Below are 12036 nucleotides of genomic sequence, written 5' to 3'. Positions count from 1 at the left end.
ATTTCATTTGGTTATCTAACTCAGGTGTTTTCCAACTCCCTTTAAAAAAAATAATGCCAGCTAACATCTTCAAAGCTATTTCAGATGAGCACGGGGTGACTTGAGGGCTGTGCAGAGTGTGGGGTTAAACTCAGCTAGGAAGGGGAGCGTGACCACAAATGAGCTTTGAGGCCTTTTAAAAATTACTTTGAGCACTCTCAGGTGCTGAGAAAACCCTCCGGTGAAACGTGGAATGCTCGGGATCATGATTCCCCCGTGACTGGCATCCTGAGCGACTCCACGGATGGGATACAGTTCCCGTGCCACAGAACATCCCGAGGTGGAAGGGACCCACCAGGATCATCCAGCCCAGCTCCTGGCTCTGCCAGGGCCACCCCAAAGTCCCATCCTGTGCGTTCCTGAGAGCGTTGTCCGACTGTACCTGGAACTCTGGCAACCTGGGGCTGTGCCTGCTGCCTGGGGAGCCTGGGCAGTGCCTGAAGAAAAAGAAAACCTTTCCCAAATGTCTGGGTAGCATGTTTATTCCTTCTGCTTTTCCTCAATGGTTAATAAGGGAATTCTGCCTGGTTCAGAGGCAGTAAATGGTAGTTTTCCTTATCCTGTTCTTTATTTATTTAGGGAAAAAAGAAAAAAGCCCCTTAGTAAACTTGCAGCATCACCACGTGAAACTCTGTTTCACCTTTTCCAGTAAGACACTGGCTTTCTTATGTCCTGCGGTACTTTGTGACTTTGAAGGGGTCCCCGGGGAGCCCGTTCAGTGCCCGACCACCTCTGCGGGGAGAGCCTGGCGCTGCTGCCAGCCTCCCCTCCCCGGCACAGCCCCGCCGGCTCCCGGGCCGCTGTCCGTCCGCGATGCCGGGCCGCTTGCTGTCTGTCTGTCCACCATCCCCGTCTGTCTGCTCTCCCTGGCCGCTGGCTGTCTGTCCGCGCTCCCTGTCTGTCTGTCTGCTCTCCCTGGCCGCTGTCTGTCCGCGCTCCTTGTCTGTCTGTCTGTCTGTACGTCCGTACTCCCTGTCCGCTGTCTGTCTGTCTGTCCGCCATCCCTGTCTGTCTGTCTGTCCGCGCTCCCTGTCCGCTGTCTGTCCGTCCGTACTCCCTGTCCGCTGTCAGTCTGTCCGTCCGCCATCCCTGTCTGTCTGTCTGTCCGTACTCCCTGTCCGCTGTCTGTCTGTCTGTCTGTCCGCGCTCCCTGTCCGCTGTCTGTCCGTCCGTACTCCCTGGCCGCTGTCTGTCTGTCCGTCCGCCATCCCTGTCTGTCTGTCTGTCTGTCCGTACTCCCTGGCCGCTGTCTGTCTGTCCGTCCGCCATCCCTGTCTGTCTGTCCGTCCGTACTCCCTGGCCGCTGTCTGTCTGTCCGTCCGCCATCCCTGTCTGTCTGTCTGTCCGTACTCCCTGGCCGTTGTCTGTCCGTCCGTACTGCCTGGCCGCTGTCTGTCTGTCTGTCTGTCCGTACTGCCTGGCCGCTGTCAGTCTGTCCGTCCGCCATCCCTGTCTGTCTGTCTGTCCGTCCGTACTCCCTGTCTGTCTGTCCGTCCGCCATCCCTGTCTGTCTGTCTGTCCGTACTCCCTGTCTGTCTGACTGTCTGTCCGTACTGCCTGGCCGCTGTCTGTCTGTCCGTCCGCCATCCCTGTCTGTCTGTCTGTCTGCGCTCCCGCTCCGAGGGTCGGGACCCGCGCCCGGGACCCCCCACGGCCGCGCCGCTCCCGAGCGCCCCCAGCGGGCGGCGGGCGCAGCGCAGCGGCGGCGGGAGGCGCCCCGGCGCCGGGGCTCCGCCCCCGTGTCCGCATCACGTGGTGCGGCGCGGACCAATGGCGCGGCGCGGTGCGGGCCCGGGCGCCATTGCTGTCAGAGCGCAGGAGGCAGAGCGGGCGCGGAGCTGCGGCCGCTGCGGGCACGGCCGGCACAGCGCGGGCGGACAGCGCTCCCTGCCCGGGCCGGGCCGCGCCCGCACCGCCGCCACCCCGTGGGCAGCGCCGACGAGGCGGCGGCGCCGGCAGCAGGAGCGGGAGGAGGAAAACACCATCCACGCACAGCCAGCGGCGGCAGCAGCGAGGGGCGGCCGGGCGGGGCGGGGAGGGGACACAGCGCCCCCCGCCCGCCGACGCCTCCGCACGGGGCCGGGACCGGGCCCCCCCCTCGCCTCGCCCGCCCCGCGTCCCGCACGGACCCGCCGCCCTCCGCGCGACCCCCGACCGGGGGGGGCCGCACCTGGACGCGGAAGGGCGGCCCCGGGCCCCCCCTTCCTCCTCTTCTTCTCCCGGCCTGGAGGAGCGGGGGACGCGTCCCCCCCGCCTGCACCGGAGAAGGGCCTCCCGGCTCGAGGATTATCGGCGCGGGGGCGGGTAGCGAGGAGCAGCGCGCCCGCCCCGGCCTCGGCGCGTCCCCTCCCGGCCGCGGGGCCCCGCGGGGCCGAGGGGCCGGAGCGCGGCGGCCGCCCCGGGCAGTGACGGGGGTCGCCCCGGGGGCCGCCCGCCTTGCCCCTCGCCCCCCGGCCGTCCCCCCAGACATGCCCCGCCGTGGCGGCCCGGCTCGCCGAGGATCATGACTGCGGCAGCGAACTGGGTGGCGAACGGGGCCAGCCTGGAGGACTGTCACTCCAACCTCTTCTCGCTGGTGAGTGAGTGAGCGGGCGGTGGGCGGGTGGGCGCCCGAGGGTGGCTCCGCGCCGGGTTTGCCGGTCGGGAGCAGCTGCCGGGGGTTTATAGGCAGGGCCCGGGGCTGCTCCTGCGCTGGCCCCTCCCCCGGCCCGGTCCCCGTGTTTATTTTGCTCTTTAGCGTGGTTTGCTGCGGGTCCGTGTATCGCGCTCGCAGCTGGAGAGCGGGGAGGGGAAGGCTCTGTGTCCCTTGCACGACCATCTTCCCTGGGTAAACAGGCTCCTCTCCCCGCCTCCCTTGGCACTCCGTGCCCTGTGCGCTTTGTGCCACCGAACCGGGGGGTTTTCTCTCCTCTCACAATGACAAACGCCATTTCAGCAGCAGCGAACGCTCATGTAGTGTGATCGGCTGTCGGACTTAGCTCCGGGCTCCTGTGACGGCGTGTCAGCTGCTGTTACAGCCTGCTCACCTCTTTGCACACATCGTGCTCGGGGGCAAGAGGTTAAAAAAAAAAAAAAAAAGCCAAACCTTTTAATTTTTTCTTCTGTGAAGAACAACAGCGGCTGACAGTAGTGTGCCGGATTGTTTGCATAGATGCTGTCTGCCCATCTCACTGGGAACTTCCGACGTGGATTGCGTGGTTTAATGTTGCAGGAATCATGGTAGCAGTTTTGGCTGGCTTATAGATCGGCAATTTAAATTTAGAATACGAAAACAATTTGTGTGTAATGGCAGAGTCATTCGGAAATACTTTGCTTTATTTTACCTGGCATGCACAGGAACATTATCCCTTCTGGCTGGGCAACAGCTGAGTGAGTGAGAGGGCTGCTGGATCATCGGGAGCCTTCCAGTGCTACAGGGATAATGTCGGAGGGGAGGAGGGACTTGTTCGGTGCGTGGTGTAGTGGAGTTAAAACCTTGTGATGCAACTTTGGGGGTAGCATGTGTGAAAGGGTTGTGGTGAGTGCCCCCTCCCCGCAGCAGAGCTCTGCCAGAATTGGAGGTGGGTGCATATGTTCTTCTTCTGATGGAACGGAAGAGATTGTTTTTAGCTCCCTTATGAAAATAAGGAGAGAGAAAAAAAAGGAAATTACTTAGAAACGCAAATGATCAAGCTCTTTGTTTTATGCTTTTAAACGTTATTGTAGTATATTTGTTATTTTGTCTCAGACTTTGGTTTTTTTTTAATCTGCATATGTATATGTACATACTATATTTTGCTTGTACCTCTTAAGAATCTGCAACAAGAACTGTAGTCTTCCACTGCTAGAAAACTGCTCCACGAGCTTGTTCTGTAAGAATTATACATTTCTTACTCTGGCTTTTTATTGAACTGTTACGTTATGTAAGTTTGTATCCGTGCTTCTGTTTGAAGGCATATAGTAATATTTATAAATACGTAGTAGTGCTCTGTGTATGGAGATGCAGGAAAGGTGATTTGGGGGATTGTTCTGGTGATTTTGACTAAGCTGCTCTTAGCCGGGGAGGAAAATAAATCGGGAAGCATGAAGGGAACAATCGTATCTGATTGTAGAAGGGAGGCAATGGAGGATTTGCTCCTCACAGAGTTGTGAAGTCCCCGTTCATTAATGCAGACTTGAGTGTGTGTTTGGAGAGGCGGAACTTCTCCTGCAGTTGCAATCTGCAAATCTGTCACTGGTAAAAATAATTGTTGGCATGCAATTAGCATAAATTATAAAGTGAAGCTATTTCATAGTTATTGTGGTTTGGTTGCTTTTTTTCTCCCACCTGACTAGGCTAGGGAAATGTTCAATTTTAAATGGGTGTGTAATATCACTGAAATAAGTTAAACGAAATTCTTTTGCAATTGGCTTTAATAATGAGTTTAATGTGCAGCCCTTTAATCTCCCATGTAATTTTGTGGGAGGTATCTGTGCCTTAATGTGGTCCTGTGTATGAAACTGTTTTTATTGTATTGTGGCTCTACAAAAAAAAAAAAAAAAAAAAAAAAGGAATAAAGTAGTAGTGTTTTTAAAATACAACCTATGTGAAAACTATTAGGAAGATTTATTTAATATTGTGTTAGTGTTTTTTGGGATTTATGTAGCAGAGAAAGATATTGAAAATGGAAACACTAACTGAAAATATGTAGCCAGCACCACTGACCCTTTAACCTCAGATTGTCATATTCATTTCAAAATTTATGAAGTGTTAAAGCTACAGTAGTGTGGATTAGTAGTTAGAGAAACTTTTGCTAATAATTTACTTTTTCAGTGTAACAGAACAAAATCTAAACGACTAACTGTTGGGAATCCATTCATTCTTTAACAGTGAGGTAGATTACAAATGTTTTGAAAATTGATTCTGCTATTAGAAGTTGGGGGTTTTTCAACTGCAGGCTTTGTTTTGTGTGTGAATCACGAAGTAATGTTCGTGAGTGGAGAATTACAGTTCTGAAATAATTGTAGTCTATCGTGATACTGTTTGTTCATGGTTAAATAATATTTCTTGCCACATACATTTGTTCTGTGGAAGCAGGAATGCTGTCTCCTTGCCCTGGAGAAGCCAGAGCTCTGTGTCAGCTGTGTCTGGTTGCTGTGGTGGATTTGGGTTTGTTTAATGATTCATGATTGCCATTTTTCTGTCAGCTGTAGACATGCTAGAGAGGTTAGGAGCCTTTGCTGCTTCTGAATCTTTTGATGGGAAGTGTTTTCTTTTAGTTACCGATTCTCTTTTATCAGTGATGTCCAGCAAGTGGAAGCCTTCAGTGGTCTGGGCTCTGAATGTGTCACCTGAGGGGAGGGCATGGTCTGAAGTGGAGGTTTTAAAGTTTCCTTTGACAGTGCAGGTGCTGGGGATGGTGCTGGGCTGGCAGAGCTGGGTTCCATGGGATGTTCCTCTGGATTGCAGCGCTTGGCAGCACCAAGTGTGTGTGGTGTTCTCCGGCAGCGCGGGGATCCAGCGACGCTCTGGAAAATGGGTTAATACTGGTGTGCTCTGGTAGGCAAAAACCCCAGCCAGCCTGCACAGATATCCCCAGTCCTGCTCCAAGTGTGGAGCCTTTTCCCAGTAAGGTGGTGGAAGGGCCACTTTGCATCTTTGTTATCAGAGTATTCCTCAAATAATAACTTGTTTAATCTGCTGAGTATAATAGCCTTGTTCATTAAAAATACCCTTTCTGTATGAATTTGCTGTTCCTGACACAGCAGTAGGAAAAATTATATTTATCCTCAGTCTGTTTTTGCTGTAGTCAAAATGTCTGTTACTGCTTCTGAAAAGAATGTGTGTTTTGAGAAACAGTATTTAATAAGCCATTGTATGGACCAGTTTATTTAAATACTAATTAAGAGCTGTCTAATAACTATTTAGAGACAAAATGTTCTGAGGTAATATGCTTTGTATTAAAACTTCAGTCTCAGCTGGCAAGCAGTCTTCCTGTGAATAATCTTTAATCATAAAAGTAGTCTTACTGAAATTAATTTGACTTTTCCTGTGAGTAAGGGTTACTCATATGACAGCAAGGGCTTTCATGAAGATGTTTCCTCAACTATCTAAGCTTTGGTGCCATGGTGGATCCAAAGGCACAACTCAGTCTTGAGGAATCGGGGTGAAGTTGCATAACATTGGATATATTTGAGCTGGAAAGAGTACAGCCAGGGGTGTCAGGAATGACCTGAAATTTGGAGTTTTCATGGGGTTGAAAGATTTGGTACTGTAGGAATCTTCATGCTGTTCGAAAAGACAGGATTGTGTTCTGGGGAAGTGAGACCAGGTTATAGAAGCTGCTATGGAAGATGTCCCATGTTCTTGTAGAAGTGCATTCCTACAGAAACCCACTGCAAGAAGGGTCCAGGCAGTGGGAATTGTGTTCTTGTTTAAAAGGCAAAGTTAAAAACCGTGAAGGCCTTTGCTACTGTTGCTTTTTGCAGTTCACATCCAGGAACAGAAGTTGTCCCCTTTGATCAGTGATGTTTCCAGAATAAAATAAAAGGAATTAAAGCAACCTATGGTTGCATTTGGCTTATTCTCCTAGAGGAACTTCATGGTAACAGAAAGTGGAGGTTGTAGAGGCTGCTGTGAGCTATTCCTTGGTGTTACATGATTGTCAGTAAAGGACTTCATAGTAAATGTTGATTGCTCAATTCCTTCAGTAGTAGTGAATTAACCAGTAATCCTTGCTTGTTGTGTTTTCATAAATGCAGTGCTCTGAGCAGTGGGCTGGGATTTTGGCATGCTGGATGTTCAGCATTGCACAGTGTCTATCTTGCTTATTTGGAACTTTATGTAGGTGTGAATTTACATGCATAAATAATTAAGAAATGGAATTAACCTCTCAAGTTGTGCAAAAGTATTTGATTCTCTAGTTATCTTTATCCTGAATTTTATTAGGTAACAAGACAGAAGTAGAGAGATGACATTAGAAAGCTTGTTCACTTCTTGCTAATAAAAGACTATCTCGAGTTTTAAATCCCTTCAGTGGTAGGTTTTTATTATGTCCTGTCAGAGTATTTGACAGTTTAATGGGATGTGCCAGGGAGAGGGTTTGAAGAACACAGACCCAGATTTGCGGAGACTGGGACAGTGACATTCAGCCAGTATGCCCAGCTCGAGAAGGGGAATTGAGGCATCTGTTGGATAACCAACCTTTTGGGAATATTCCTGAAGAAAATGGGGGGTGCAGGAGTGACATTTGCAGCTCAGAATAAGTCTGCCCAAGCTAATAATGAAGAAATATTTGAGTGAGGTTTCCTTGAAATCCTGAGTATCTTGTGAATGTACACATGTCCTGGGGCTGGAAATCCTTCCCCAGAGAGTCTGTCCTGATTCTGGTGGCACTCTGAGTCTGGACATGTGACTGCTGTTGGGAACATCAGCACAAAAAAGTGAATACCCTAATATCAGGGTGATGTATTAAAAAATATCCTAGGTAACTACACCTTAGGAACAGGAATTTTAATTTATTGTAACACCATCTGGAAATAGATTTGTCTATTTTTCTACATTTTTAATGCAGAATTGACATCATAACCCCAGTTCTGAAACACCCTCCCCACCCTGACTCATTTGATCTTGGATTTTTTTTGCCTTCTTCTGAGAGCGCTTCCTCATATGAAAGAATAAAGATCTACAGATAGAACTTTTTAATCCTTTCTTCTATTATTTTCCTTCTGGACAATGCAGTTCTTTTGAAGAAAATCTAAAGAAACTGAAGGTTTTGATCTTTGGTGGAAAAAAGTGTGGTGCATATATTTGCTGAGTGTGTTAACTTGAGTAACTTTGGTCATTAGATGAAGAAGGAATCTTTATGGATTTTGTTTTCATTTTTTCATCTCTCTAGTTCTCATTACATGAAAGGATATGTGTGTATGCAGATGCACTGCTTTTAAATACCAAACCCCATCAGTGTTAGGGGGCTGTTGCACTTTGTGGTGGGGTGAACACCTGGGCTGGTTTGAAGCTTCCTGTTCACTGAGTGAGAATGCACCTGTTGTCTCCACTTTCCTTGATCTGTCTATGGAATTACACCCACCTCCCCACGTGCCCCAGTCCACTTCTGCATCGTAGTTGTAGCAGCACACTTTTATCGGGGTTTGGTTTTGCTCTGATCGAAGCAGGGATGCACCTACAAATTTTTTCTCACATCCCGTAGCTGGAATGGTTGGCACCTTGCTGCATTCCTTCATTGTCTCCCTGCTCATATACTTGCTCCCTCTCTGCCTTTTATTTTAACTTAAGTGCTGGCTCCAGTGTATGCCAGGATCACCTCATTGTAAATTTATGTCATATGATTTTTTCTAGTTGATCCATGGTACCTGTGGAAGGTGACAATTGATGTCCATAGATCTTTAAAACCCCTTTTCCTGAGCTTGTGTGGGATCCTCTGGAGAACCCAGTAACATTGGATAGGTGGTTGGGCTGTTCCCACTGTTGTTAAGGCTGACAAGTGTAGTTTATACAAAACTTTGGAGTCTGTGTGTGTTCATTTACTGTTCTGTGGGTGAGTCGTGCACTTCATAGTGTAGAGTCTGTCACGGTGGCATTTGCATCTTGTTGGTGCCATAGTAACACAAATAATAAGCAAAAATACTGCTCTGACTGAAAACATGCTTGTTTTAGTATTAACTTGCCAGTTTTAAAAGTGCACAAGTGTTTCCAACAGAAGATCCCAACCCAAATCCAGAAGATTTGCTTATAAGGAGTGTGTGTTTACATGGGGGCATCTTTGTTCCTCAGACCAGGCTGTTCCACTGCTTTCATTTTGAGCTCAAAGTATTGCTTTAAAAATAGATCCTCTTTCCTTGAGTTCCCTGACATTAACTGGTAGTTTTAAAGAGAAACTAGCTAATAAAATACTCTGCTCTGTAGACCTCAAAATCTGGCTAAAAGCTGGTGTTGGGCTCGCTGTGCACACAGCAGTGGAGTGAGCAGGGATAAGGGGACTGGGATACTGGGAATGACGGCTTGTGTTGTTTCCTGCTGTGGCCCAGCTCAGTACTGAGCTGTGCATTTGTGTGATCCCAACACTGCAGAATGATGAGGGCTCAGCAGAACCCACTCTGATACCCGGGAAGAAGTTTAGCTTTTCACATTGGGAGGGTTCTCAGCATTTCCTCATGTAGTAAGGAACTGCCTTACTCACAAGTGTAAAAGATTTAAGCAGTCTTTCCTTTGGTTTGTGCCGTGAATTTTCATTAATTTTGATGAATTCTGACTCTCACTTTCTACCTTAATCTGTAAAATATGTTATTTCTCATTGAGTCATGTGTGGCTAAATCCATGAGCAGAATTGCAGTAGTGCATGTGAAAATGTGGCTGGAGCTTCTAGTACTTTTAGTGGCATCCTCGCTTTTGTTTCTTTGAGATGGGGAATTTTATTGTGTGATCATGTTATATAAGGTGCCCTGAGGCAGTATTTACATTTATTTGACTAACACAGATGAGCTCAAACATACACAGTGACCTTGTCCCTATATTAAGGAATGTATTTAATCAGCTTATGAAAGTGGAGAAACATGGCCAGGCTTCTATTAAAAAAGTAGTAAGATGTGATATGTGTATTTCTGTATCACTTCTTGTGAGTCAGTTACCTCAGCTTTCTTTAATCAGCCAGTGTTGCAGCTTAGTGTATTCTTGTTTATGAAAATAATACTTAGAGATGAAAAAAATTGGTTTCTCCACCTCCCTCCCCCCCTTTCATTTTTGTTCCTCCACTTCCATGCCTTGGTGACTCCAGAAAGGTCCATAAATCCATACTTAAGCCTGGAGTGTGGAGCTGACCTAGTGAAAATCTTTTCCCCCTTCTCTCTCCCAAGGCAGCTCTTCTGTTCCCCTCATTCCTCTCTCCCCACCACGTTTTGGCAGTGGCATGGATTGAACGGAGATCAAAGTGGCTTTGTAACCACAATCCGTGTCTTAGAGAAGGAAATTTAAAGCTTGTTCAGTAAAACTTTATTTCATTCATCTCTTAGCTTTAAAAGAGCTATGCTGTGGTCAGAGCCTTGTGGTTGCCTGTTCTTATGACTCCATATTTGCCCATAAAATACAATATTTTGTGAGAACAGAGGATTGAAAACAAAATTTAAAGGAAAACTCTTCTTTGTCTATTGATCAGGCATTGACAAACTTCCAGTTTTTGATAACTATGCATTCATAGCTGACAACTATGAGTTGTAAGTTTCAAAATGTGTTGGGTTTTTACATTATAGACTCCTGACTTTTTACTCATAGGAGTCTCTGATTTACTAAGAAGTTTTCAAACCTAGTTTAATATATCTGCAGTCTCTTAGTGTTGGACTTTTATGAGTCTCACTTCATGTACGTCTAGAAGGTTACTGGATTTGTAGGTGGCTCTGGTGAGACACAAAATTAATTCCAGAAATATTTTGTAGTGGCCATGTCAAATATTTTTATAAAAAAAGTAATTTCTTTGCTGAGAGAGAAGGTGAATTGGTTAAATGATTTTATTCTGAAAAAGCTGCCTTCAGTTTTAGCCCAGTGTTTCTAGTTATTTAATTTTCTGTGTGTATTTTAATAAAATTTTGACTGGAGCTCTCTGTGAATTTCCATAATTCCCTTCTGGTAGGAGGTGCTGGATTCTTGTCTTTGCAGGAATGACACTGAGGGAGCTGGCAAAGTGAATCTACATGACCAGTCATGTAGTGGCTTCATTTACTACTTTCCATATTACAGAATATTCAGACTCCAGCATTCTCCTGGTGGTGGGTTTTGAAGGGCTGAGGAATTTTGGCTGCTCCTGACAAGCTGGGCATTGCTGGGTGTCAGTGATAAGGACAGAGATGAAGAACCAGGGCTGGGGGATGAGATTCCTGTGCTGTTCCTGCCTCTGTCCTGCAGCAGGAGCCTGGGTTGGGCCCCTTTGGGAAGGGAGAGAGGTGTGCAGGCCAGGGATGGACGTGGGTTCAAACCAAGCTTTGCTGGGCAGGGATGGACACAGCTGCAAAGCCGTGGGAGCTGCTGTGCTGCTCAGATGTGGGGCACAGGAATGTTCCCGAGTCCTCGGTGCAGCTTTTTGTATAATGGAAGAAAGGGAACCGCAGTCTTTAACTCACTGTGCCAAAGTTTACTCTGCTCGGCTTGTTACTTCCTCCAGCCTACCCTCCCCCCTGTTTTTTTCTGCCCATATGTCAGATTACTTGGTTTGGGAAACAGCTGATAGTCCATTGTATGACTCTGATGTTTGACATTTCCTTCCTCTTTCAGTAAAAAAAAAAAAAAAAATCTAGAAAAGAAAGTTAAATTTGGGAAGAACAGAGAAGATTCTTTTGTTTTATTGCAGATTTGCTTTTGTCATTTTTTTTCCATGTGTTGGACTGCTTTTCTGTAGTCCAGCTTTCTCCAAGAGGGGACTTTTTAAATTTGGAAAATAGGCAGTCAGTTCTGATTCTTTCTGAAGAAAGAAGGCAAATCTCATCTTTCACCCTGTCTGAAAACAAGGGAGGGATACTCTGGCTGCTGGCAAGTTGCATCTTTATTTGCCTTTTTTTTGTGTACTATTGAAGCTTGCAGTTGTAGTGTCCATTTTACTACCTGTTCTCAACCATCTACTCAAAAGTTAAAATGCAATTTATTCCCTTTTGTGAAGAAACTGTCTGAAGTGATGGAGAACTTAGATGCCTTTCTGTGAAATAGTGTCTGTGACTTGAGCTGTGGGGTGGATCACTACCTTAACCTGGGGTTTGGTAATATGAAAAGAATTTCTTCAATTACTTCTGTCTTTTGTCTTGGAGATGGCATTTTGCTTCCAGGCATTGTGTGCTTCCATACAGCCTACAGGGGTAAATGTTCAGCTTTGCCATGGGTAAACTTCATTCCATGTACAACTATTAAGGCTGGAAAAGAGCTCCGAAATCAAGTCCTTTTCTTCCCCTTTTCCCAGAAATAGTACCCAAACCAAAGAAAACCCAGTCATGACTTGTTACTTTGGCTGCCATGGCTTTGCTGGGTAGATATTTGGACAT

The 12036-nt window shown here is 47.1% G+C and overlaps 1 protein-coding gene across 1 annotated transcript in view; it reads left to right on the top strand.

Moving 5' to 3' along the window:
- Nucleotides 1–2485: 2485 nt before the first annotated feature.
- MED13L (mediator complex subunit 13L) overlaps nucleotides 2486–12036 on the top strand; it is a 167586-nt gene continuing 158035 nt past the window's right edge. The window contains exon 1 of the mRNA XM_021549848.2: nucleotides 2486–2614. Coding sequence (XP_021405523.2) covers nucleotides 2543–2614 — 72 coding nt within the window. The 5' untranslated portion in view covers nucleotides 2486–2542. The remainder of the gene's footprint in view (nucleotides 2615–12036) is intronic.

The sequence above is a fragment of the Lonchura striata genome, chromosome 18, assembly GCF_046129695.1.
Source record: "Lonchura striata isolate bLonStr1 chromosome 18, bLonStr1.mat, whole genome shotgun sequence".
Lineage (NCBI taxonomy): Eukaryota > Metazoa > Chordata > Aves > Passeriformes > Estrildidae > Lonchura > Lonchura striata.
Note: the sequence above shows the minus strand (reverse complement) of the source record. Positions and strands in the feature narration are given on the sequence as shown.